We start from the raw sequence: 24,055 nt of genomic DNA, 5'->3' as shown, positions 1-24,055 counted from the left end.
TGTTGCCATTCCTGATTTATTTTCTTCCACACAATGTGTTTTCCTTCAGATTTGGATAATTGTAGGTTTACCTCTATGTTCTCTTTTTTAACGGCCTCTTTTGCTAATTTATCCACTTTTTCATTTCCTAGCACACCAATGTGTGCTTAAACCAGCACCTGCAGTTCCATCTTACACTTGACTGTTGACCAAAGATCAGCTGGGCGGGGCGGGGCTGGGCTGGGCTGTTCCCGGAAGTGTCGGTGGGCGGGGCTGGAGCGTCCCGGAAGTGGCAGCGAGCGGGGCGGGGCGCGGCGGGCCGGGCCCGGAAGTGACGCGCAGTCCTGACGTGTCCTGGTGCTCGGGACTGTTCTCGGAGGTTCTGGACGGTTCTCCTCCTCTCCCGCCGCCGCGATGTTGGACTTCTTCACCATCTTCAGCAAGGGCGGCATCGTGCTCTGGTGCTTCCAGGGGGTGAACGGACCCTTCAGCGGCACCGTCAACGCGCTCATCCGCAGCGTCATCCTCCAGGTGAGTGAGGGAGGGATGGGAGGGATGGGGGGGATGGGGGGGGGGGGGGGTGAGGGAGAGAGAGAGAGGGGGATGGGGAGGAAGATCAGAGAGGGAGGGAGGGGGAGAGAGGAAAGGGGGGGGGGTGAGGCGACAGGGAGAGGGGAAATAATAGAGAGAGGGGGAAGGATGGAGGGAAGAAAGGGGTTAAAAGGAGGAAGGGAAGAGAGGAGAGGGGGGGTGGTTGTGAAGAATAGGGGCTCGGTGTGAGGGAGAGGAGGGGAAAGGCTGGCCTTGGGGAGGGAAGGGGGTCTCGGGGGTCCCGGGTGGGAGGTGGGGAGGAGGGAGAGCGGGCGAATGTGCCGGGATACCGTCTCCCTGCAGGCAGTGATTCCCGACCTCTGGGCCCGGAGGTGGCCTGGGGCAGTCTGGTGTGAGGGGGGGAGCCGGTCCCCACCTTCCCAGCCCCGAGGGTGGTGGGTGGGCTACTGCCTGCCTGGTTGCAGGGCCGGTGGTTACCCCGGGAGGAGCAGAACAGTTACCTGGAGCCCAGGGCTGCTCATCTTGTGCCAAGAAGCTCCGCACCTGTGGCTGCTGCCTTGCTTCTCCATCAATAACTTGAACACCAACTTTTGTCCGGCTTATTAAAAATAAAATGTCCTCTTCCTGGTTCCATATGGTTTCATGGCATAGTCAAAGGTTGTTTGTGAGGGGCAAGTTTTTCCACGCAGTTGTGCGCGATTTGTCACAGGAGGTGAAGGAGCAATTTTTGTTATGTTTACAATACAATACAATTCAATTTATTGTCATTTGGACCCCTTGAGGTCCAAACGAAATGTCGTTTCTGCAGCCATACATTACAAAACAAAAAGACCCGAGACACAACACAGTTTACACAAACATCCATCACATCGCTGTGATGGAAGGCAAAAAAACTTATCTCTCCACTGCACTCTTCCCCCCCCCCCCCCCCCCCCCCCCCCCCCCCCCCCCCCCCCCCCCCGATGTCAGAGTCAAAGTCAAAGCCCCCGGCTGGCGATGGCGATTGTCCCGCGGCCATTAAAGCCACGCCGGGTGATGCAAGGTCGCGCACCAGGTCTTGGTGTTAGAGCCCCCGGCGTGCGCTCGCAAAGTCCCGCGGCCATTCCAAGCCGCGCATGGCGATGGTGTAAGGCCCCGCTCAGGTGCTCTTCAACCCCGCAACTCGGGCGGGAGAAGTCGCCGTTGCGGAAGCCCCGAAAAGCGGTCTCCCAGCAGGGACCCGCGGGCTCCCGGTGCCACCGTCCGCCAAACCCGCAGTTGCAGCCTCCGAATCTCCGGGGGACGGGTGGCAGCAGCGTCCACCACAGCTACACCCGCTCCGGACTCAGGCAGCCCCGTGACGGTGAGTAGTCGGCAGCTCCGCAGCTGGAACCCCAGGTCGTTCCTGTTGGAGGCCGCTCCACGTTGCAGTCCCAACGACAACGGAGACCTGACAAAGAAAAGGTTGGGTCTCCCGTGCAGAGGAAAGATTTTAAAGTTACCCCCTCCCCCACCCCACCCCACACACACACATACCCCAACACAAAAAATAACAAAAACTACATAAAAACGAGACAAAAAATAATAAAACACACAGACGGACTGCAGAGGCCGCTGCTGACGAGAGTCGCGCCGCCCACCATAAGGCATTTTGACAGGCATTTGGATAGGAGGGAAGTAAAGGGATACAGGCCTAACTTAATAGAATGGGATCATCATAGATAGGGGTGACGTTTTGGGAAGGACAAATTGGGCTGTGGGAACAGTTTCTGTGTTGTACATTACCCCAGATTAACCCTGCAATCAATTTTCACATTCTCAACAGCATCTCCCATTCTCCTGCAGACCTGTGGTATTTACAGTGGCCGATTAACTTATCAACCCACATGTTTTTTGCAGTGTTGAAGGAAATAGGTAGTTGATGGTGGATTGAAGGGTCTAATTCCATGTGGCATACCTCGCTATGAAACAGGAGCACTGCCATTTTGGAGAGAATGTGTAAAACCCTAAACCTTGCGATGGATATCGGGGTCTCTGAATGTGTGAAAACCTTGCGATGGATATTGAACATTGGTCTCTGAAGCTGAGACACGAAATCTACCAGCTCTGCTACCGTGCAGCATTAGCCATGTTAACATAATGTAGTATATAGGGTGGCTATTTAATCAAAGGTCCTTTATTATCATGTTTACCAATTATGGTACAGTGATACGCAAATTACCGTACAGCCATACTAAAAAAAAGTGAAAAGACACACAACTACATAAAAGTTAACATAAACATCCACCACAGTGGATTCCCCACATTCCTCACTGTGATGGACGGCAATAAAGTCCAATCTTCCTCTTTATTTTCCCGCGGTCAGGGCAATCGAAGCTTCCGCAGCATGCGGTCAAAGCCCCCGCGTCGGGGTGATCGTAGCTCCCGTGTCGGGGCGGTCGACGCTCCTGTGACTCGGAGCTCGTGACCGTGAGCTCCACGATTTAAGTTCACAGACTCCTGCGAAGGCCGCCAACTCCTCGATGTTAGGCGACAGTGCGGACGGAGATACGATACGGGAAAAAAAATGAATCTCTGTTGAGGTAAGAGATTAAATAAAGTTTCCCCCAACCCCCCCACATAAAACAAGCTAAAGAACACTAAAAATATACATTTAAAAACATACTAATAAAACAACAAAGAAGGATGGGGCAGACAGACAGACTGTTGGCTAAGCAGCCATTGCTGGCGCCACCCAGTGAATGTGTTACCCAAACGAATGATTGTGTATTAAATGTATGTTGTGATTTATAATTTGGTATAATATGTGCTTTGTGGGATTCTGATGTTGTAATCTGATATATTGAGGATGCCTAATCTGAGATGTATCTAATACTTGCTATGAAGATCCCATAAATAGGCTGTATTAATTGTAAATATAGACGATTCATGGTAGTTCTGAAAAGTAGTGTAGTATTCTGAATTTTATCCAATTTCTTCAAATTTAAATAAAATTTCCAGTTTGGAAACATTGATTAAAATTTCAAATTTTACCCATTTAATGATGGTTATGATTTGCTATCTTGTTTTCCAAATGATATTTGTTCTACTATCACTGTAATGTACGTAGAAATAGGGAGTAGGTTGTTTGCCTCCTTTTTCCTGCTCAATCTATCTTCACAAAATAATCAAATGGCTGTTGTGCAGATTGCATCTACAACAGCCATGGGTAATTGATTGATAATAAACAGCTTTATCTTAGAATATTGCATCGATTTGTAATTACAGTGATATATTTTCAGTCAGGGTGAAGTGTGATTGGAGAAAGAATTGTACAAATACAGTGTGAACCAGTTTCTGTTCAGGGGGGTCTTATTGATTTTTACAGGACTTTAGGCCACATTTGGAGTATTGCATGCAGTTCTGGTTGCCCCATTAAATAAATGATGTGAAAGTTTTGGAAAGGGAGCAGAGGAGGCCTGAATTAGGAGATGTCAGTTACAGGGAGAGGTTGCTCAGACTTGAATTGTTTTCTCATGAGCAACGGAGGTTGCGGGGTGACCTGATAGAAGTATATCAAATTGAGAGGAATAGACAGAGTACACAGTCAGAGCCTTTTGCCCAGGATGGACAATTAAGTACCAGAGGGTATAGTTTTAATGTGAGCAGGGTGACGTTTAAAGGTGATTTGTGGGTGGTTATTTGGAGGGTGGTGAGTGCCTGGAAAACGCTTCTGGGGGTAGTGGTTGAGGCAGATATGATAGTGACATTTTAGAGATTTTTGGATAAGCATATGGATATGCAGGGAATAAAGAGATATGGATTCTGTGCGGGCAGTTAAGATTTGGTCTTGCCATCATGTTCGGCGCAGACATTGTGGGGTAAGGACCTGTTCCTGTGCTGTATGATTGTATGTTCTACGATATAGTGAGTGGTTCATGTTTCTTCCATTTTTTGACTTGCAGCAACAAGTCTTTGCTCAGATTGTCTGCTACCTTGTTTTTCTTCAAGTACCTCAGAATTCTTGTCTTTAGGGGAATTTTGTTTTTATCCTGTTGTCTCCAAAGACCCGGTGGGGTATTGATGCTACAGGTGCAGAACCATTCCCTGGTGAAGCATGTTTTTGAAGTGTTTTTTTTCAGCTGTTGCTATTTTAATGATTTAGTTTAGCTGCTGACATAATGGCATGAAGGAAGAACAAGCTTGCCTTTCATGTAATCAAGGCATCTAGCAGCAAGCGTACTAGCCAATTTACATGCAGCCATGTACCACACAAGCTTTGGTTTTGATGGTTGTAGTGGAAATTGAATTATTTTAAAGCTGATAAAATGTGTGGGAAGGAACTGCAGATGCTGGCATACTGAAGATAGATGCAAAATGCTGGAGTAATTCAGCAGGTAAAGCAGCAGTTCTAAAAGAGAAAAATAGGTGATGTTTCTAGTAGTATGAGGAAGGATTCCAACCTGAAACATCATCTATTCTTCATTTAAAGACTGACCGTGAAAGTGCAACAAGCAGCGAGTTAATTAAGTCAATAAGCAATGTTTACCCATTTGACACAGAACATAACATTAGAATGTTATATTTGGGTGCTGACAAGGTTTCTACTGTCGCCAGTTTTCTATCCATAGCCATAGGCAGCGAGTAACAATGAATTGCTTTGCTGCAGGGATCAGATCCAGCTGACAACCCTTGTTACATTTTCTAATAGGAAGCTGGCCAGCAATTAGAAACAAGACTTCTTATGTTTTATATCAAATTACATCACGCTATTCATAACATAAAACAAAAAAATTTACTGAGATGTAGTTTTGATTTGGAAAAAAATTACTTTCTTGCATTCATTTGCATCTCAAGCTGTAATTGCAATTCACGTTCATACGGTTTCCAAAATAGCATTTTGTAGTGGACTTAGTTTCCTAGGGTTGCCAGCTGAAGGCAGTAATTGCTGAGGAAGTTTACATGGACAATTGCATTGGAAATTTGAAGATGGCTTTTATAATGGATAAACTTCATGGGAATTAGTGCATCATTTTTAAGTACATTATCTGACAGACAAGCAAATGGATTTGGAAATTAGTCATCACTAGCATTACTATTTGTGCACTATATTTCAAAGAAATTTCAAACATTCTCTGGGCATCCTCGTGTTCTTGATTATCGTAAAAGTATAAATGTGTTTACGTTAAAAGATTGATTATTCCCCTTCTGCAGGAGAGAGGAGGAAACAGCTCATTCACTCATGAAGCCCTCACTCTTAAATACAAGCTGGACAATGAGTTTGAATTGTTGTTTGTGGTGAGTATTTAGCAGATCAAATATAATTCATTAAATGTATTATTAAATTGGGTTCAAAGGTGGACATTCTGGGATATTTGTGGCTATTTTCACCAGGGACTTGTCTGAAGTTGTGTTTGATTTGGAGAAAATCTGCATTCATAGAGAATCCATTGAAGTGCAGAGAGAAGTTGGCTCCATTGGAGTAAAATAGAATGTGTGTTTTAAACCCTACAAATAGGCACTGGCTAGTCCAAATATCGAACGATGAAGGATTATTATATCGACTGAGGTTTCTCTGCTGCTGTCAATGTTGAATAAAAGTCCACCGAATGTGGAATTGTAGCAGAATGATCAGTATTCTTTATAAAGGTAGCTTCTAGTTTATTGAAACATCTCTGTTCTAATATTTGTGACAATGTGGGCTCCGCTGTATAATGCCAGATGATTTCCGTCACAGGAATCTGTGAAAGTATTGAGTTTGTCATTTGGGGGCCGAGAGGCATAAGTGATAGAGAGTAACATTTAAGATTACCAATTGGAATTATCTCACTTTCTATAGGGCAGTCGGAAACGGGAATGTAGATGGGAGGAGGAGGGTGGAGTTGCTCTGAAGGGTCAGGCTTTCAAATGAACCATAAGGCCTTGGGGGGTGTTGTAGAGCAAAATGGCAAGGCGTGCAACCCCTTTTTCTCCCTGAAAGTGGCATTCCCTGGTCATCCTTATGTTCTTGATTATCGTAAAAATATAAATGAGTTTAAGTTAAAGGATTGATTATTCCCCTTCCGCAGGAGAGAGGAGGAAACATGTGACTTCATATCAGGGTGGTAAAGGTGTCCTTTGGCACATTGCCCTTTATCAGTGACGGGGATTTAGTCTGGATGTTGGGATGTTATTGTGTAGTTGTACAAAACATTCGTGAGGGGGCACTTGGAGTGTTGTGTTCATTTTGGTCACCCTGCTTGGGTAGATGCCATTAAACTGAAAAGAGTGCACTTAAATTTACGAGGATTTTACCAGCACTCGAGGGACTGTGTTATGGGAAGAGGTCTGAGCAGATGAGGACTTTATTCCTTATCTGAGGAAGGACATTATTGCCATAGAGGGAGTGCAGAGAAGGTTCACCAGACTGATTCCTGGCATGTCAGGACTGTCTTATGAAGAAAGACTGGATAGACTTGGTTTATACTCTCTAGAATTTAGGAGATTGAGAGGGGATCTTATAGAAACTTACAAAATTCTTAAGGGGTTGGACAGGCTAGATGCAGGAAGATTGCTCCCGATGTTGGGGAAGTCCAGGACAAGGGGTCACAGCTTAAGGATAAGGGGGAAATCCTTTAAAACCGATATGAGAAGAACTTTTTTCACACAGAGAGTGGTGAATCTCTGGAACTCTCTGCCACAGAGGGTAGTCGAGGCCAGTTCATTGGCTATATTTAAGAGGGAGTTAGATGTGGCCCTTGTGGCTAAGGGGATCAGAGGGTATGGAGAGAAGGCAGGTACGGGATACTGAGTTGGATGATCAGCCATGATCATATTGAATGGCGGTGCAGGCTCGAAGGGCCGAATGGCCTACTCCTGCACCTAATTTCTATGTTTCTATTCTTTGGTGTCTGGAAGACTGGGTAATTTTATTAAGGTGTATAAAGCCACGAGCGGCGTAGATGGGGTGAATGCACGTAGTAATTATCCCAGCATTGGGCAATGAAGAACTAAAGGGCAAGGGTAAAGGTTTAAAAGGAACCCGAGAGGTGGCTTTTCACACGAGGTGGAATGTATATGGTGGAAACTGCCAGAGGAAGTGGTTGGGCAAGTATATTTATGTTTTCTATGAAGAAGGGTTTCGGCCCGAAACGTCGCCTATTTCCTTCGCTCCATAGATGCTGCTGCACCCGCTGAGTTTCTCTTCGATCTTCCAGTATCTGCAGTTCCTTCTTGAACACATATATTTATGTTTTCTTTCTGTCTGAAGAAGGGTCTCGACCCAAAACGTCGCCCATTCATTCCTTCTCTCCAGAGATGCTGCCTGTCCGGCTGAGTTACTCCAGCATTTTGTGTCTACCTTATGTTTTATTTTGTCTGACATGATGCAACTGCCTTTGAGTTTTGAGTGTAAGTATTGCATTTCTTCCCAACGGGTTGGGCAGGCTAATAGAAGAGGCTGTTATTTGTTTTGTTTTTCTTGCACTGAGTAATGGCATGAAGTGCATGTGGTGTTCCAAATTGTTTGGAAACAGTGAAGAAGAGCCAGATTCCTTGGGTAGGTGGTGTGGGAAGAAGCTTGAGGCACTTGCTATGCGGGAATGTTGATGGTTATAGCGAGGCTTAGTAAAAAGACGCATTAACCCTTCCACACAGTGCAGCATCTCTACTCCATACTGGATAAGACTTTGTATTGTATTTGGCTGTCTGATTTAAATATGTGGTTATGCTCGCAACACAAGTCATTGTAATTATCCGTGTAAATGAAGCTGCTGTCAAGAAGTAAATATTTGCATATAGTGTCATCAGGGAAAAGCATGTTGGAAGAAGAGAAGAAGGCATAAATCCACAACTATTGGAATTCAGTATTGTAATAACCTATCAAACAGAACACATTAATATCAATACTTTCACTAGGCATACTTGTTAGATTTAAAATGTGTGCGAGGCTACTGTATTCAGTGAATCAAATCTATGTATGTTAATCCCGTCTATACTTTTTTGCTATTAGTTAAACTTTATGCCTGTTATTCTTGTTGCAGTATGTGTTGTTCCTACTTCTGCTAATGAGTGAATCTTAAATCTTAATGACTAAAGTAGTTCACAGATTTATAGATGTGTGATTATAAATGTTAGAATAAGACAGTTCATTTAAGGCAATTTTCTTTTTATCCGACAGGTGGGCTACCAAAAAATCCTGACGTTAACCTATGTGGACAAGTTTATTGATGATATCCACATGTTATTTCGGGATAAATATAGAAACCAGTTACAGCAGAGAGGAGTGCTGGGCCTCCTTAGTGGTTCCTTTGATTTTTTGGATGAATTCCAAGACTTCCTGAAGTAAATGAATCAAACTATTTACCTTTTAGTAATTCCTTTTCTCCATGTAATGCCATTTATCACTTTCCAAAACAGCAGTTGACAGTTACAGTAATCGTACAAGAGAGCTGAAGTAAGGTTATGATAAGACATTGGTAAAGAGGATCATTATGCTCTATTGATTCCAGAGGGGCATACAAATACGCAACTGAAGAATTCGCCTTTCTGTAATAGGAGATAGAGTAGAGAATCAGCAGCCAATCGGTTTCACAGAGAAGAGATCTTTTAAATGGAGATAAAGGAACTGCAGATATTGAAATTGTGAGCAAAACACAAAGTGCTGGAGGAACTCAGCTGATCAGGCCATCTCGATGGAGAAAATGGACAGACGATGTTTCGGGGTTGGATTGGGTTTTTCAGACTGGAGAAGGCCCCAAACATTGCCTGTCCATTTCCTCCATAGATGTTGCCTAGCCTGTTGAGTTCTGCCAGCACTTTTTTTCATCAAAATCTCTTAGCCCTTGGGTTACAACATTGAAAGCTAGGTTGAGGAGAGACTTATGGAAACTGGTTAATTGAAGTGGAAGCTGGGTCTATGTTTCAAGATACTCTCTGGGTTCAAGCAGACGGATTTCAGATTTATTGCTTAAAACCTTCTAGCCTCCGACTCATTTTTTTAAACAAATGAGTGTTTAAGCAGATATCCATTTTTCTAATTGAACAAGCTAGGATGAATTATGGGGTTCTCTAATTTGTTTAAGATTGAATGTTCAAAAATCAGTTTTTCTTTTTCTTACAGTGGATCTTTAATTTGAAAGATTTTGGGTACGATCTTCCTTTAACCTTCCTAAGAGAATGCAGTCTGTATGGATGAGATGGGGTACAAACTAACAGGAGATTGCTGGTTTGCCCCCACTTCACCCCTGCAGGTTGGAATCAGTCAGAATTTCCACTCCTGTTTGTTCTTGTAAATCTAATGCTGGAAAGCAAGTAACTCACCACCTTGCTTTCTATTGTGTCTCATACAGAACACAGAACAATACACCACAAGAATAGGCCCTTTGTCCCACAGTGTCTGTGCCGAAAATGATGCCAATACCATCACTTATCTATCTACACATAACACATATCCCTTCATTCCCTACATATACATATGCCCGTCCTTGAGTCTTTTAAATGCCACTAATGTATTTACTTCAACCACCACTCCCGGCAGCGTGTTCCAGGCACTCACGACACTGTTTAAAAAATTAAAAAAACTTGCTCCACGCATCTCCTTTAAACTTTGCACCCCCTCACCTTAAGCTAGTACATTATTTTTTTTTCATCCTGGGAAAAGATTCTGGCTGTCTACCCTGGGGCACTGGGACCCCAGGAATGCTATCACATTCTAAAAGTCGGCCAAATTAAATACTAGAAATTCAATGGCAGTTTTGCTTGTTTTTGATAATTCCGTTCAGCCTAATGTGTCCTTTTTTGCTGGTCTTTAGGGATGCTGAGGAACGCACCAGAGGAAAAGCACCATCTGTCATGAAAACATTTAAACAATCTGATAAATCAAGGAAAACTGTGAAATCTATGATAGAAATCCGAGGTGAAAAAGGGAAGGAGAACAAGAAAATCAAGAAAGAAGGTAAGTAATAGTTCATTGGCAGAGGCTCACAAGTTTGGCATGGAAACGGCTGGAGTGCACTAATGGGAGGGGGGAGCATTTTTATAAAGTAACACAAGTGTAACCCTGAATTTATAGTTGACTGTCTATCCCATTATTATCTTTATTTCTTTATGCTTGTGTGTGGTTACATTCAAGCCTAATGTAAACTCAAAGAGCAACAGCTCAGCTTGACATCTCTTGACAGGTTGACGACCCTTGAGACTTAACGATAAATCCAGCAAGTTCACATAATCAGCCTTTCCAGCTTGCACCACAACTCATTAAATCTGTCGAAACTTCATCTGTTTGAAGCATGAACTCTGTTCTTCCTTCAGTTTCCAGCATCTACAGTGTTTTGCTTCTCCAGTTTGTATCTCAGTTCCAGCATTACTTTTTAATACTTCCCTGCTTCTGCCTAGGTTAATCTTTTCGGTGACATTTTCACCAGACAAATCATCAATAATTACCATCCTCTTCTGGCTGACAACTCCACCACTTGCTGTCTCTTGACCTCCAACCTGTCGTGGACATACCCTTTTTTTTCCAGTCTCGCCTTTTTCTTCAACTAATAACTTGTTTGATTTCTTATTGTTGAAAGAATAACTTTGTTTCTCTCTGCACAGATGCTGCCTGACCTGTTGAGTATTTTCAGCACCTTCTGTTATTTCAGATGTTCTGCACCTGTGGTGTTTTATTATTTTGTTCAGTGTCGGCTGATGGAAACCATTGTGTCTGCAGCTCGGAAACTTGATTTGGACACTGATGCATTAAGAATGCGGGAAAGTTACCTGGAAACCTTATCCAGGGGATACCAACACGTCGGATTAAATAGTCTAGAATTGGTCAATTAAGAGGAATAGGACAGTGTGACTAAGAATGAAGCAGGTTTGGGGATCTAGAAGGAAATGTTAGAGGTGCCTTCGCATTTGTCCAGCACTTATGCATTTCTTGGAGTCCGTGTAGACGAAGGATGAAAAAAATTAACCATCGCCAGTGTTTCTTGTGCTAATCAAGTTGGGAAATGCATAGAAATGTAATAGAGGGGATCGTATAGCTAGAGCGATGGATGCTTGTGAGTGCAACTCATAAAGGCTGTGTTGCTTGCCCACTGGCATGGTTAAGGACATATCTTCATATTTAGTTTTAGTTTAGAGATACAGGCCCTTCGGCCCACCGAGACTGCATCGACCAAAGATCCCCACACATTAACACTATCCTGGGACAATTTACACATACACCAAGCCAATTAACCTACATACCTTACAAAGACCCTACGTCTTTGGAGTGGGAGGAAACCGAAGATCTCGGGGAAAAAACACATGCAGTCACGGGGAGAACGTACAAATTCCGTACAGACAGCGCCCGTAGTCGGGATCGAACCTGGGTCTCCGGCACTGCAAGTGCTGTAAGGCAGCAACTCTACCGTTGAGCCACCATGGCTGCCCAATTTATTTGGCGCTTGAGACAAATTAAATAGGAGGAGAAAGAGGCAGTTGTTATGGTCTGTGATTTTGCTGATTTGTACATGAAACTGGGGACCAAATAACAAAACAGAAAATCAGATGCAATTATCTCTGAATAACCACCTGAGCACCATGCAATTTAGCATTGAGTAAGATCAGTGTTGAACGTGACTGAAAACCAGGTGTGGGAAAAATAAATTTTGTTCCATGGGGCAAATTAAATATAAACAGGATATAAGCGAAGGTTGCTCTGTTGGGATGGGCTTCACTTGAATTGAGTTGGGACCAGTGTCCAAGTGAATCAAATAACTCGGCTATAAACTGAGTAATTGTGGAAGGGTTCTAGCTTCAGGGACATTTAGAGAGTTAGAGAGGACCATGTACAGTGAAGTGTTCAAAGATAATTAAGGTCTGTAGGGACAAAGCATACACATATATGACAATTGGACCAATTAGAGTTAGAGCAGTGTTTAAGAAGGAACAGCAGATGCTGGAAAATCAAAGGTAGACAAAAATGCTGGAGAAACTCAGTGGGTGCAGCAGCATCTATGGAGCGAAGGAAATAAAGAAGAAGAGTTTCGGCCCGAAACGTTGCCTATTTCCTTCACTCCATAGATGCTGTTGCACCTGCTGAGTTTCTCCAGCATTTTTGTCTACCTTAGAGTTAGAGCAGGGAATTAAATGATTTTTTTTTAAAAAGCAGAATATGGACAAACATTGTAACTGGCATGTGGATATAAAAGCCTATTCAATACCAGAACCCTTTGTGGCTCCTGGAGTAATGTGCCCAAGATAAATTGATGCATCAGTGTAAACATTTTCGACTTGATCTGGTACATTGTCAGCTGAAATTCCTTGAGCTGCAGACACTTACTGCTTATGTAGCTGCTATAGATAATGGTTTCCATCCGCTGGCATGGAGTAAAATAATAAGTACAGAGTTGTGGTAGCAAAGTAACCAAGGTTAGGAAGCAATTTTTCCAGGATAAATTGTAGAAGCAATAGCCAAAATTAAAGAGGAGAGGTGGCACTAATAAAGTTGAAGGGAGAATGGATCATAGCTTAACACATCAAAAGGTAGAAGTGAAAATGTAGGCCGTAGAATGTATCAGGGAAAATTAGGATTACAGGTCACGAGGTGAATACAATAATCAGTGGAAACTTCACATTTTAGACTGCAAATCATATTAGCTTTAATGGTGGGAAGAACAAGTTTATGGATTGTAAGAGATGGTTATCTACATCAGTATGTGGAAAAACCCATGAGGGAATATACTATTTTAGATCTGTTGTTGAGAAAGGGCTAATTATCAATACTGTTTTTAATACACAGTGATAAAATGTTTGCAATTTATTGTGGTTATTTATTTATTTGTGCAAGTGGTTTATTTTAGCATAAAACTATGATCTTTACTTTAAACTAAACAAGCTACAAAGATATAGTTTATGATTTGGAATTGAGAAACAATATTAAAATGGGACAAAAAACAATTAACATTTAAAGAACAGAAATCCACCAGGAAAAGTGGTCCAACTGTCATTTTCTAAAGGTTATAGATAATATTGGGTAAAGAAAATGGTTTATAATAATGCCAAAATGAGCAATATGCCTGAGGTTTTGAAAAGTACAGGCAGGAGATTGAGAACCTGGTGCTAAGGCAACAACCTTTCGCTCAATGTTATCAAGACAAAGGAGATAGTGATTGACTTCAGGAAGTGATGCGGCACACATACCCGGTATACATTGGTAGCGCTGAGGTAGAGATGGTTGAAAGCTTCAAGTTCCTCGGAGTAAATATCACCAGCAACTTGTCCTGGACCAGCCATATCGATCCAATGGCTAGGAAGGCACACCAACGCCTTTACCTCCTCAGAAGGCTTAGGAAGTCCGACATGTCCCCAATTACTCTCACCAACTTCTACAGATATGCGGTAGAAAGCATTTTATCGGGATGCATCACAGCATAGTTTGGGAACAGCTACATCCAAGACTGCAAGAAATTGCAGAGAATTGTGAACATAGCCTCTCTTCCATTGACTCCATCTATACTGCACCTGCCTCAGCAAGGCTACCAACATATTCGAGGACAAATCTCACCCCGGACATTCTCTCCCCTCTACTATTAGGCTAGAAGTACAGAAGTTTGAAAACGCATACATCCAGATTCAGGCACAGTTTCTTCTCAGCTGTTATCAGGTGACTGAACAATCCGATCAGCAATTAGTGAGCGGTTCTGACCTCCCATCCTTGGATTTTCTTAAATTGGACTTTACTGAACTTTATCGTGTACTAAATGATATTCCCTTTATCCTGTATCTGTACACTGTGGATGTCTTGATTGTAATCAGTCTTTCCGCTGACTGGATAGCACACAACAAAACGCTTTTCACTGCACCTCTATACACTTGACAATATACTAAAATTTAGAGTAAACAAAAGGAAAAATAGCATGCAAGAGTAATCCAGTAAGGAAGAGAAAAATAGTCTGTAACATGTAACATTTGTAAAGAGGAAAAGATCCTTAAAGATTAGTTTTCTGACTTCAGTGTCACTTTAGGAATTAAAATTTATCAACAGTGAATGTTAATTCAAGTCTGGTTGGGAGATTTTTAGAGAAGCTTTTCCAAATTATATTACACCCTCTTCTCTTTGCTTTCTTTTATATCTTTGTTCTTGCCTCTTGCTTTTTTTTCTACTTCTGTCTTTTTTCCCCTCCTATCTAGCCCCTGTACCCGAGGCACCTCCAGCAGAAAAGAAACCTACCGTCCAGTTAAAGACTCCTGTAACCATGACTGTAGGTGATGCTAACCAAAATGGTTTGACTCGGGAAGAAATCATCCAGAAGAATAGGGAGGAATTTTTCCGTAAAAAATTGGGAAAAGAGAAAAAAGAAAACAGGTGAGGACTTTCCACCTGAGGCAACAATTAGCTGGTTGTGTTTTCTAGCTTTTACCTTGATCTGTAATTTTAGCTGCTATTCTTGCTCATTACAGAGAGGGCATTGCTGCTCTTCATCTTTTACATCAGCATTCTTTAAGGTGCTTTTTTGCCACGTTTAATTGATGAATCTTATTATGTTTACGTGTAATATTTTCCATCTCTTTCATAATTTGACTACGAATACCACTGTACCTTAATTGGTACATGTGACAATAAAAGACCTTTGAAACCTTTAATTGAGAGCCAAAATCAGAGATTTGCATGTGGCCCAGTTAATTTATAAAAAGCTTATTGTGTTTCTGGTGACTTAATCCTAATGTTTACTGTACAAATTCAAATTCCATATTAATGTTCCCTCAGTAATAATTCAGTCCAGTTTAATTCACTTCAACATTTCAGTTTCAGTAGGTTTTTAGTTTTTCAGTGGGTGAGAGAAAGTGAAATTTAATGCAGTAACATATTTCTCATGGTGAATTGCAGCAGCAAGTCCCCCACAACAAGTAAGCAGAAACTGCGACGTGTCTGGCCTCTGGATTGTAATAATGCTAACTCCAAAGAGCTGGATTACAGTGAAAAACTGTTCAATGGTCAGTCCAGTGCTGTCACCAACAATGGAGATGACACCAGTGTAGATGTGGTATGTTGCAAACTTATTAACCTTTCTGCAAGTGTTTATTAACACTCTAATTAGAGGACATGCTTCAATTTTGTTACATTTTCATTAGTCCTTAAATGGAAGTGGGAACACTGTCTATGGTTAGTAGGTGTGCTTTAAAAAAAAAAGCTATGTTGTTAAATTGATTATTAACAGTAAGGTAGGCTGCCAGAATAAAAGATGAAATAGATCTGAAACAAAACAGTGCTGGAAATGATCAGGTACCATTTGTGATTAAGCTGAAACCGATTTGATGTTTCTGGTCAACAGAACTGTGAAATTTTCACTTTCTCCAATACAAGGACTGATGCTGCCTCTGCATCCGTGTGGAACTCATTGATAACATCAGTTAAATACTTCTTCAATTCTTAATATATTGAAATATTGAGTAATTTAAATCAAGAATGAGTTGATGTGCTGCCCAACATTCCTCACTTCTCAAAAGTGAGTTAATTGCCATTTATTATCTTTGCTTCTCTGGAATCTTGTTTTGTACAGTTTCTTTCATGGAGTGCCAGTGCAGGTCAAGGTAGCTTGTTGCAAATGGTGCTTTGATTCTTTCTGGAGATGTGACAAGGTGTGTTTATATAAGGCATAATCTGTGTTAATACTCCAGGCATACGTTGACAGAAATAGAAAAGTGTTTCGCCCAGATTCTATATCATCAGCGAGCTTTCATGTTAATTGGTGATCGTATGTTGCAAGACTCAGCATATGGATTTCACAAATAACCTTTCCTCAAACCATCCTAAAATCTTAGTGGTGAGGCGTAGCTGTTCGCAGTACCTTGATATTGAGTGGGGACAGTACAAGATGAAGACAAAAACGCATGGGAAATAAAGCTTTCACAGGAGGCTAAGCATTATATTGACTGCCAAATACGATTGGAATATTTCTCAATACCTGACAATGATAATAAGCTTTCAAAATATTAAGCAGAAATTAAATCATTAACAGCCTATACAGCAATTAACATTTACATTAGCGTTCAACGTATGAATTAAAATGTCATATGACATTTTATAATTATAACTGCATTGAGCTGTTTTGTTTCACATCTTGTGCTTAATGATATAGCTTTCCTAGTCCTATAGATTATTATATGATAGTTTGATGAAACAGTTGAGAAAGTCAGACAGTGACATGAGAGTTTGGGCCAGTGAATAAATGGGCAATTCCAGGAGGAAAGGCAAGATGTTCTTAGTTTGTTCACAATAAACTAAATTTATTCACAAATTTGGCACTGATCATTTCTTGTAGAATTTTTATCGTGGGTCAATGGCAGGAGATTTGAAAACTGTTGATTATGAGAGTTGTGAGGAAGAGGAAGAAGAGGAGGAGGAGGAGGAGGAGGAGGAAGAGGAAGAAGAAGAAGAAGAAGATGAAGCAGTTGTACAAAAGATTTCTAACACCAGGTATGATATTGGTAGAGATCTGCTGAGCATCTATGTTCCCATACAATGCTGATAAACTATTCATAATACTATTAAAATGGAATTTTCTAATTTCCTTTTTGTTTTTACCACGTGTACAACATTCGCATACAGCATGAAGAAGGGTGGAATTGGTGGTATGTTTGGAATGCTGAGAGGTCTTGTTGGATCAAAAAACCTTTCCCCTCAGGTGATGGCCCCTGTGCTTGAAAAGATGAAGGATCATTTAATTGGTGGGTAATGGGCATGTCCTTCAACACTAAACTCAGTTATTTTTATGTATGCACAATGAATTGGTCCAAGCTTCTCTCTTTGACTTGTACTTTCCTCTTTCTCTTTTCTGCAGCTAAGAATGTTGCTGCAGATATTGCTCTTCGACTATGTGAATCAGTGGAAAAAAAGTTGGAAGGAAAGGTGATGGGAACATTCAGCAGTAAGTCGTATTTAGTTATAATATATCATGTCAGCCCATGTGACACCTTGTCATCTCACTTTAATTTATGATGGCAGTTTAAGAGATTAACTCTTCTAATTGTGTTCAGTTCACATATTTCATCACAGTTGTACTTGATCATTTAAATTAACCTTGCTTCACGTATAGAGCCTGGCTGGACACTACATATTGGAGGATAATGTTGTAGGTGTTATACTCCAGCCCTGAGTGCCTTACAGATGTGTATTTGGATGAATAGTTGGATTTGGTCCATATTTTCCAGGTCTTGACGTAAATGTTATTGTCAAAGGACAGTATTGTACAGAAGGGTAGTTTGGTAGAAGACCGTTGCTTTGTAAAGGATGAGTACTCGGCTCATCTTGTATATGCTTCAATTGAAACATTGTCAGTGGCTTAAAGTTAGCCAACGAGTGAATGCAAATGCAAGTGTCATCTCAATACTGAAGTTTGGATGACCTTGTTCTTGAATCTAGTTGCAGCAAGGTGGATAATTCCAAGATAGGTCTGAAGATTAGCAGACTTTGTTGCGAGTGAGGTACAGCATTGCATTGACAATGGTTGGAAGCAAGTGTTGAGACAGTGATGCATGCTTGTGGACCACCAAATACCATTAAACATTTTTTTTTAATGATTTTGGCAAAGGCTGAATTTTAATTTGAGTGCTTAATGAAGTTGATGAAGTCAAAGTTTCAGTGAGACTGGAAAAGGGCTATTTTAAATGGCTGATGTTGCTACCTGCATTTCTTGGGATTTCTTGGCATGCAGTGAAGATGCCATTGACTGTCCCTCTAAATGGATTAAATCCACATTGCAATTTCTGGCTGTGGGAGGAAATGGTTGAGGAGATCCCTAGTGATAACCCTCTTTATGACAGATAGCAGGAAGACCCCTCTAGTTACCAGAGTCAGGCCTGACTCTTTCCTTGAAGATGGTGTGATTGTGGCATCAGCGATCCCCTGTGACAAGGATGAAGAGGTTATGGATTGGTGACTGAAGCTCTCCACTAATTAATTTTAGAACTTCAGTGGGGATAGCCTCTGCTCCCAAGATTTTATTTTTCAGGTGTGCTATGTCCCTGACAATAACGTGTTGGAATCCGGCATACATGCTGATGTCTTGTTTTCTGTTTGTGTGTACATGGTATTCCTTGGTAAATATCAGGTACTCTAGGAGTGCTGTGAGATGTCTTTCACTGGTGAAAGAAATGGGGTCATTTTCAGTTGGGGAAAACCCCCCTGAAATGCAGCTGGTGTGCATGTCACTACAGCATTATTCTGTGGTAAGGAATGGGAAACTATTTCGTTCTACTCCTGATAAACAGCCAGTGTTTCACTCTTGAAATAGCCTGTTTCTAAATATTAACTAACAAATAGATATAGTTCAGCCAAGTTGCCTCACTCTTCCCTCCATCCACCAAAAGATACAAGGTTGGTCAACAACGTTTGTGTGGACTTGCTTGGGTAATCTGGCACCTTGGGCATGGTACTACAAGGTTGCTGTCAACTAGTACCTGGCACTTCAGAGTGGAAGGCTGGTGAAACCTCAAAGTTGTTTAAATGCTTGTCATTGATGTTGAACACCCTGCTAACTCTGCATTCATTGTTGTACCCTTCAATAGCAGTGACATCCACAGTGAAGCAGGCCTTGCAAGATTCTCTGGTCCAGATCCTGCAGCCCAAGAGACGTGTTGATATCTTGCGTGATGTTTTGGAAGCTCAGAAACACAAGCGGCCATTTATCATTACTTTCTGCGGCGTGAATGGAGTTGGAAAATCTACCAACCTTGCCAAGGTCAGGCATAGATGAAATCTATTGAAGAGAAATCACTGTATGGTTCCACATGTCTCAAGCACCCTCACTTTTCCAATCCCCCACTGCAACAAAACTCTTTAGCACTGGTATCTTTCTGCGATATGTTTGCATATCCGTTCCTCTCATTCCCACTTTCTAATGGGGCGCATATGGTATAAATTGATTTGGTGTTAATATTTTAAACCAGTATCTTGGTACTAAATCAATCATTGTGGAATTCATCATGATCATGCCTTTCAATCACCGTTTATAGAATTCATGAAAGAGCATTCTGTATCACATCAGAATTATTACTAATTCTAATCCACTGTTGATATAAAGTTCTTTTATATCACCTGCTATTTTTAATATAAAAGCACTTTGAAATCTGGGAATACAAATGCTCAATCATGGAAATCTCCAGCTAAAGAGACCAGTCAGCAACTGAATGGGAACATTTTATCATTTGTGCCGTGTCCTTTGCTTCCTGCAGATCAGCTTCTGGCTGATGGAGAATGGATTTCGGGTTCTTATTGCTGCCTGCGACACGTTCCGAGCTGGAGCAGTGGAGCAGCTCAGAACCCACACTCGCCGCCTGAATGCCCTGCACCCACCAGAGGAACACCATGGTCAAAGCATGGTCCAGCTCTTTGAGAAGGGATACGGGAAGGACGCTGCTGGCATCGCAATGGAGGCCATTGCATTTTGTAATTTTTGGAAAAAAAACATTGCTTTAGACCAGTTTTCAATTTTCCACGCTGTCTATACCTTCTCATACTTTGCCAAGCTATACCTTTTTATTAGTTATGCTGCCGGTCAATTTTTATCTCTATTGCAATGCAGGGGGGGTGATTGTGCTATCATAGTTGCTAGTCGTTAGCAACATCACTGAATTTGCTATACATTCTATTCCAATACTATTCTATTTTCTACATTTTAGTTAACGCTTTGTGTGGATTTTGCATCACCTTGTGCTTATATTCTGAAGCTATTGGGGACTTGTGTTATCTACTATGACTCTGACTTAAAGACATTTGCTTCTGCCTTTTGTTCATACATCTCTGGCCTATGTGTATATGGGAGTTTGGAATTATTATCGGTGTGGACAGAATTTCTATTATTCCTGTAATGTTTTAGTATTTATTTACTGGACAATGAAGGGCATCTATGCAATACTTTTCTGAGATAAAAATTGGAATCCTTGGAGAAGGATACTTATTCAATTAAAGAACTTCACAAAATGTGTCTATAGTTAACTGGTGAATGCAATTGGATGGATTACCCGAGCATTAGTAAGTTGAAGTATAGGCACACAAACCTATGCCTCCAGGTGCCAGTCCTCTTACAGCAGATTCAAGTTGTATGTTATGCCCATCTCATGCGTGTCCCTTTAGCTCCCCTCTGGCCCAGCGGACAGTGCAGTCCAAACCCATGCACCAGTTGAACAAGCAGAATGTCTTAAACTAAAGTTCAAAGCTGAGTGTATTAGTACATATACCGAGGCAAGGATTGACTTCTTATCTGAAGATTTGTGGGAATCATTTTCTCAAATCAAGTAATAGGCTAATGCCCACAATAAGAATTGTTATTGTCAAATTTAAACAAAGATTAGCTCTTTATGATTCAGTTGGGCTTTATTTCTGAGCTATTTGGCTTGATCACTACCATTTAATTTGATTATTTCACGGGTGGAGATGTAATTTTAAAGTGTCCATTTCTTCCACAGCCCGAAATCAGAGCTTTGATGTGGTTTTAGTAGATACTGCAGGGCGTATGCAGGACAACACCCCCTTAATGACTGCTCTTGCCAAACTCATTGCCATTAATATGCCAGATCTGGTACTATTTGTTGGTGAAGCATTGGTAGGGAATGAGGCAGTCGATCAGTTGGTGAGTATTGGTCACTGTTTATCACCCAAATCAACTATTGCACTGGTTCTCTTTGCACAAAGTCTGAAGAAGGGTTCCGGCCCGAAACGTTACCTATTTCCTTCGCTCCATAGATGCTGCTGCACCCGCTGAGTTTCTCCAGCATTTTTGTGTACCCTGTTGTATGACAGATTCGTGGACTCCAGTTCACAGTTATCGATATGTAATGACCTTGAATTCCCTCCCCAACGGTACTGTCGCGTACCTTCAATCTGCAGTAATCCAAGGCAGCACGCTATCTTTTTATGGGCAATATGCGATGGGCAATAAATCAACAACACTGAGATCCTGTAAATGAATAAAGAAATCTTCACTCTTCTGACAGACTTATCATGGCTCTAAATATTATCCATAGTCTAGGTTTATAAAGGAAAGTTTAATTGTCATCTCATACCTTTTTTCTTAAAAAAACCCATTTGATATTGTGAAAGAATATCACCGAATTCTCTCTGTTACATTGACAACTGTATCAGTCCTACATCCTACACCATTCATGGACTAACTCAAATTCACCTGGACCATCTCTGACACCTCCCTCCCCTTTCTTGATCTCACTGCCTCCTTCGCAGGAGATAGGCTATCGACTGATGTCTATTACAAAGCTACTGACTCCCACAGCTATCTGGACTACACTTTATCCTACCCTGCCTCCTGCATTCTATCCCAATTCCTCAGTCTCCGTCACATCTGCCCCCAAGCTGGGGTGTTCCATACCATGACAGGCCGTCTGCAGGACATCACTCCCTTAATGACTGCTCTTGCCAGATTGAGGCAACATGCAAATTGGAGGAATAGCACCTTATATGTTGCTTCGGCAGCTTTCAACCCAGTGGTATGAACGTTGATTTCTTTAATTTCTAGCAACCCCTGCATTCCCTCTCTCCCTCCCTAGTCATCCTACTAGTTCCACTGTTTGCATCCTTGTATCCCTTTGTTATCATCTCTTCTCCAGCCAGCAATGGGCCATCACAGGGTCCTCCCTTCCTTGGTTATATGTTGCCAACCTTGATTTGTTCTGGCCTTTTCCTACCTCCAGTTTCCCCCATCTACTTTCAGTCTGAAGAAGGGTTCTCCAGAGATGCTGCCTGACCTGCTGAGTTTCTCCAGCACTTTGTGTTTATCATCTGATATTGTATTTACTGAAATCCAACAATAAACCTGCATGGTCTAATTGTCAGTCTGTTTGTAAATACTAACTCCTCAATCTCTCCTCAGGTAAAATTTAACCAGGCTCTGGCTGACCATTCAATGTCTGAAAAGCCGCGGCTGATTGATGGCATTGTGCTGACCAAATTTGATACAATTGATGATAAGGTATTGCTGGGCATATGTGCAATGTTAAATATTAACTGTTTCCCTCTGCAGTTTGCTGAATATTTCTTGCATTTTCTATATCATTTTATCTTCTACCTAACTTTTGAACTCGGCAAAACAGCTGAAAGTAACAATGGAATATCACTCATACTTTTGCACAAGTACTTCAACCAAGGCATCTAAGTGTAAACAGAAATTCTTTGATCACTCATTTATGTTGCAGGTTGCTGTAAGCATAATTATCTTCAACTTTGATCTGGAGTGAACGTTTTGCCTTGCTGTGCAACATTGTCTGCATTGCTGGGAACAAATACCAGAAAATAATGCAATTTCTTGGCTCTTAAATTAGATGGGTATATTGAGATAAACAAGCAATTTCCTGTATGTTTTTACAGGAAAATCTTCCCCACTTTTGTGACATGACACTTTCAAAATTTAAATTGAGTCATGTATACATGTCATTTATATAGAGCCTTTCACACGGCTCATTACAAAATGAATCCAGTTTTGGAAGCTTCACCCCTGGTGCAATAAAACAGTTGGTTTAGAGGGAATTTAGTTTAGAAATACAGCGTGGAAACGGGTCCTTCAGCCCACCGAGTCCACGCCGGCAGCGATCACCCCATGCACTAGCACTGTCTTACACATTAGGGAAAATGTATTATTTTGCCAAAGCCAATTAACCTACAAAGCTGTGTGTCTTTGGAGTGTGCGAGGAAACTGGAGCACCCGTAGACAACCCATGTGGTCACAGGGAGAACGTACAGACTCCGTACAGACAGCACCTCAGGATCGAACCCTGTACTCTGGCGTTATAAGGCAGCAACTCAAACTGACGTGGAGGTGGTTTGAATACCTTGTTTTTGTCTGCATGACCAAATGTTTTTTGGTGCTCTGAATTGTTTTCATTTTCTCCTGCAGGTTGGTGCTGCCATTTCTATGACCTACATCACTGGCCAACCAATAGTCTTTGTTGGAACAGGACAGACCTACAATGACCTGCGCAGCCTCAATGCCAAGGCTGTTGTCAGTGCCCTGATGAAGGCTTGAGTATCTGCTTTACAACACTCTAGCACACCCCAGTGCCACTAAATTCCCCAACGTCAGCCCATCACTGATTATTCTGTGCATAATGGAGGATTATTGATTATGTTGTGTGGAATCACCTGTTGGCATTGCAACTTCTCCAGCATTGTTCAGTCTGCTGCATTTCCTTCCCGGAGTTTTTTTTAAATAAGTACACAGAGGATGTCGTCACATCACCAGTCAAGGAAAGAGATGAACTGCTTTTCCTTTTTTTAAAAAAAAGTCTAATTCTTAGTGCAATAAGCTTGAGTATCGGCTGCCTGTGAATTACAGAGAAAATGTAAAGAGAATTTATTAAATAAAGCTGCTATCATTGTTGGCTGTGGTCATCTGTTGTGTTCAGTTGCAAGGTGTAAATGGAATGGCTGCTTTATAAAAATGTATTCAACATATAGAAATAGGGTGCAGGAAAGTATAAAAACAACATTTTAGGCGCATAGATAAGGTAGACAATCGGAACCTTTTTTCTCAGGATGGAAATATCAAATACTATAGACCACAGCTTTAAGGTGAGGGCAAGTTTTTTTTTAAGAAGGTGATGAGTG

At 41.6% G+C, this 24,055-nt stretch overlaps 1 protein-coding gene across 2 annotated transcripts; it reads left to right on the top strand.

Moving 5' to 3' along the window:
* The first annotated feature begins 226 nt into the window (after positions 1-226).
* srpra (SRP receptor subunit alpha) lies at positions 227-23,829 on the top strand. Of its 2 annotated transcripts, none has more exons than XM_033049963.1 (14): positions 227-510; positions 5,704-5,787; positions 8,648-8,811; positions 10,281-10,423; positions 14,632-14,806; positions 15,332-15,485; positions 16,764-16,918; positions 17,051-17,169; positions 17,283-17,369; positions 19,009-19,181; positions 19,675-19,888; positions 20,908-21,071; positions 22,326-22,424; positions 23,346-23,829. In XM_033049963.1, the coding sequence occupies exons 1-14, from the start codon at positions 394-396 to the stop codon at positions 23,472-23,474; spliced, it is 1,977 nt and encodes a 658-aa protein (XP_032905854.1). In that variant the 5' UTR covers positions 227-393; the 3' UTR covers positions 23,475-23,829. The 2 variants fall into 2 exon arrangements, with proteins under 2 accessions (XP_032905854.1, XP_032905853.1); XM_033049962.1 differs by having other exon boundaries at positions 291-510; positions 15,329-15,485.
* The last annotated feature ends 226 nt before the right edge of the window (positions 23,830-24,055 follow it).

This window comes from Amblyraja radiata, chromosome 33, assembly GCF_010909765.2.
Source record: "Amblyraja radiata isolate CabotCenter1 chromosome 33, sAmbRad1.1.pri, whole genome shotgun sequence".
NCBI classification, from domain to species: domain Eukaryota; kingdom Metazoa; phylum Chordata; class Chondrichthyes; order Rajiformes; family Rajidae; genus Amblyraja; species Amblyraja radiata.
The sequence above is the reverse complement of the archived record's forward strand: the minus strand, read 5'-3'. Positions and strand labels throughout refer to the sequence as shown.

What these genes read in the sequence shown, in the direction of transcription:
- srpra (XM_033049962.1), top strand. Translation starts at nt 394, where the DNA reads ATGTTGGACTTCTTCACCATCTTCAGCAAGGGCGGCATCGTGCTCTGG. An exon ending in ATGACACCAGTGTAGATGTG is followed by an intron (nt 15,486 to 16,763) that starts GTATGTTGCAAA and finishes CATTTCTTGTAG; the next exon opens with AATTTTTATCGTGGGTCAAT. An exon ending in GATGAAGGATCATTTAATTG is followed by an intron (nt 17,170 to 17,282) that starts GTGGGTAATGGG and finishes TCTTTTCTGCAG; the next exon opens with CTAAGAATGTTGCTGCAGAT.